The 3,298-nt window shown below is 43.4% G+C and overlaps 1 protein-coding gene across 2 annotated transcripts in view; it reads left to right on the top strand.

Moving 5' to 3' along the window:
• Positions 1 to 3,298, top strand: part of FGD4 (FYVE, RhoGEF and PH domain containing 4) — a 152,485-nt gene that overhangs the window by 44,781 nt on the left and 104,406 nt on the right. Inside the window, exon 1 of one of the 2 annotated variants that reach the window (XM_015566608.1) lies at positions 2,414 to 2,602. The exons of the other annotated variant lie outside the window; for it this stretch is intronic. Within the exon in view, the coding sequence (XP_015422094.1) occupies positions 2,455 to 2,602 (148 nt within the window). The 5' untranslated portion in view covers positions 2,414 to 2,454. Of the gene's footprint in view, positions 1 to 2,413; positions 2,603 to 3,298 lie in introns of those variants that run through there. 2 annotated transcript variants of the gene reach the window in all.

Below are 3,298 nucleotides of genomic sequence, written 5' to 3'. Positions count from 1 at the left end.
CAGAGAGGAGGGGAGAGGGATAGAGAGTTAGAAACATGGATGAGAGAGAAACATCGATCAGCTGCCTCCTGCACACTCCCTACTGGGGATGTGCCTGCAACCAAGGTACATGCCCTTGACCGGAATTGAACCTGGAACCCTTGAGTCCGCAGGCTGACGCTTTATCCACTGAGCCAAACCGGTTAGGGCAATGTTTATTCTTTTTAGATTAGTTTAAAAATCTATTCATACCTAATATGCAAACAAATTTATTAAGAATGGTGAAGTTGATAACGAACCAGCAATTTCACTTCTGGATATGTGTCCAAAGAAATCCAAAACACTAAATCGAAAAGATATATGCAACCCTATGTTCAAAACAGTGTTATTTACAATAGCCAAGATATGGAAGCAATCCAAGTGCCCATGAATAGGAAAGTGGATAAAAACTTATGGTACATATATGCAATGGACTGTTACTCAGCCATGAGAATGAAATCTTACCATTTGCTACAGCATAGGTGGACTTAGACGGTATTATGCTAAGTAGAATAAGTCAGAGAAAGACAAATACCATATGATTTTAACTTATATGTGGACTCTAAAGAACAAAATAAACGAGCAAACAAAATACAAAAAGAATCATAGAACAAGCTGATGCTGGTCAGAGGGGAGAGGGGCTGGTGGGCTGGGGGGAAAAGGTAAAGGGATTATGAACTACAAATTGGTGGTTAGAAAATAGCCACAGGAATGTAAAGCCCAGCATAGGGAATCCTACATAATAAAAGGCCAGCCACCATAAGCGGAACAACCAGAACAGCCAGAGACCAGAACCACCATGGCCCCTCACCGGGCTGGCCCTGCCCCCAAGCAAGTGGTTAGGCGCGATCAGGCATGCAGGCAGAGTGGTTAGGGGCAATCAGGCAGACCAGCAGTTAGGTGCAATCAGGTAGTCAGACTGCCCCTGCTGGCCCTGCCCCCAAGCAAAGAAAGACGGAGGCCCAGGCCTCTGGCGACAACTCTGTGTCAGGTTTGTGCTGGCCAGCGATTGCCCCGCAGAGGGAGGCCCAGGCCAGCCAAACCATCGCACCCCAGCCTGTTGCCTGTAGAGGGAGGCCACCAGTGGCAGGAGCAGGGGTGGGGTGGTGGGGGCAGCACTGCACAGATGGCAAGCAGTAGCAGTGGCGGGGATGGGGCCAGCTGCCCACAGCTGGGGGAGGGAAAGCCCTGATTGGCCTTGATCTCATGCCAGGCCTAAGGACTCTACCTGAGGGGTCCTGGATTGTGAGGGTGCTAGCCGGGCTGAGGGGTACCCCCCACCCCCGCCCCGAGTGCATGAATTTTCATGCCCTGGCCTCTAGTAGAGTCAATAATGTTGTAATAACTATGTATGGTGCCTGATAGGCACTGGAAATATCAGGGGGATCACTTTGTAAACTATATGATTGTCTAACCACGATGACTGTACACCTGAAACAAATATAAAATAATATTGAATGTATACTGTAACTGAAAAATAAAATTAAAAACACACACATACTTGTCAAGTTGGTAACCCTGTTTCCTGATGAGTAGGTAGAAGTAACTGTGCGTCCCATTTGAATTTGCACATAATCCTCCCTCATACCTTATCCTAAGCCTTGTCCCTTGCCCTGACTTTAAGCAATTCCTAAGCAGGTGCAATTGAAGCAGAGTTTTAGGCCATCGGGGAAGTGAGTTGTTCGCCCTTTAAACAAGCAAGTGTCTGCGCCAGTGGTTCTCCTTGTGTGGTCCCTGAAATACAGTCCCAGACTAGCAGTGTCAGTGACCCCTGGGAGCTTGTGAGAAATACAAATTCTGGGGGAGCTGGGAACAGGCCATGCATGTTCCAGTACCATCCAAGTGACCTGAAGTGCTGATGAAATGATACAAGCTTATAAGATATACAAAAAGAAATAATGAATATTTTACCAGTAAAACAGTGTTCTGAAATTACATATGGAACTTGGTTTCCTTAGGAAGTTTCATGAGAATTATTTATTCACTCTGCACTATGGATTCACCAAAATCCACGAGCTGGGCTAAAATGGAAAGTCCTAAGTGGTAAAATAACATTTGAGGCCACACAAAATGATACTGTAACATCTTAAGCCTGTGAATCCTGAATCTGTAACTTCTGTACCCAGTTACAGTGGAAACAGACTGTGTTCATGTCAGCTTTTTTAGGCCATTACTAATGGTTAAGGAATTAGTTTCTGAACCATCCTATTCCCAAATGTATTTGTAGTGTGTTTGAGACTTCCATGTGCCTCCGTTGTTGTTTAGTTTACTGTAATAAATAGCAGTCCCTCCATCCTCCTCTACTTGGTCTCATGAAAAACACTGCGCCGGCCCTTCCTCTGGGGAGGTGTGGCATATTATGCATGAGGTTGTCTCTCAGCCGCGAGGTCTAAGAATGCCTTGAAGTTAAAGCGCTCCGGTCAGAGCTCCTGGCTGATGTGTGTGATCTCCAGTCTACCACAGGCTTTAAAGCCAGGAGTGAGATTCTATCACATGAACTTTAAAAGAGTGAAGCCAGATATTTTCTTATCAAACCAGAGTAGGCTAATTATCAATCTATGTGACATCATGTCCACTGACCAAGGTAAGTAGTTTCATTTTCTAGTGTATCTTTCTCTTGTTTTTTTTTGTTTTGTTTTTTTTTCCTTCCGATGTGGAGGTCAATTTAGAATACAGTATGCTGAAGGACACTGAAGTGCGGTGTGGTTTTGTTTTAAAGTGAAGAATCAGGTTCACATTATTTTTCAGCTTCAGCATTAGAAATATGTACTGTGTCCATGAGGCTTCTCTCCCAGCAGGCTTCTGTTGGGCTTGTGAAATTGAAATCTGTTCAGTAGTCTGTTCCTCTGCCTCATTCTTTTGGTAACATTTACATTTAGAAACGTTTGAAAGTTTGAATGCAGAAGGAGGCGAGTTTTCGTTTTTTCTTCTGCTTCTGGTGTTGAGCAAAGCTAAGAAATGTTTATCACTAATCCTTTCCTACTTCTACAGCTTGGGAGCACTGTTCTGTTGAAACAAAGTCCCAATCTTCTTGTTTTTAGCAAAGTTCAGGGGAGTGGGTGTGACTTGTTTTTCCATATAAGATAACATTGTAGAGACAGGCATGGGTTTGTTATTTTAAATTGTTAGTGCTATTAAGCCACTGTTTTTCCTCTACTATTCTACAGTATATTAATGAGAAATTGATTCTTTCAAAGAGGAATGAAATGCTATGGTGTGGTAGAAATGTAATCATGTGATAGGAAATTTTTGCTAAAAAGATATATTAATTTTTATTGTG

This window comes from Myotis davidii, unplaced genomic scaffold (genome assembly GCF_000327345.1).
Source record: "Myotis davidii unplaced genomic scaffold, ASM32734v1 scaffold902, whole genome shotgun sequence".
Lineage (NCBI taxonomy): Eukaryota > Metazoa > Chordata > Mammalia > Chiroptera > Vespertilionidae > Myotis > Myotis davidii.
Note: the sequence above shows the minus strand (reverse complement) of the source record. Positions and strands in the feature narration are given on the sequence as shown.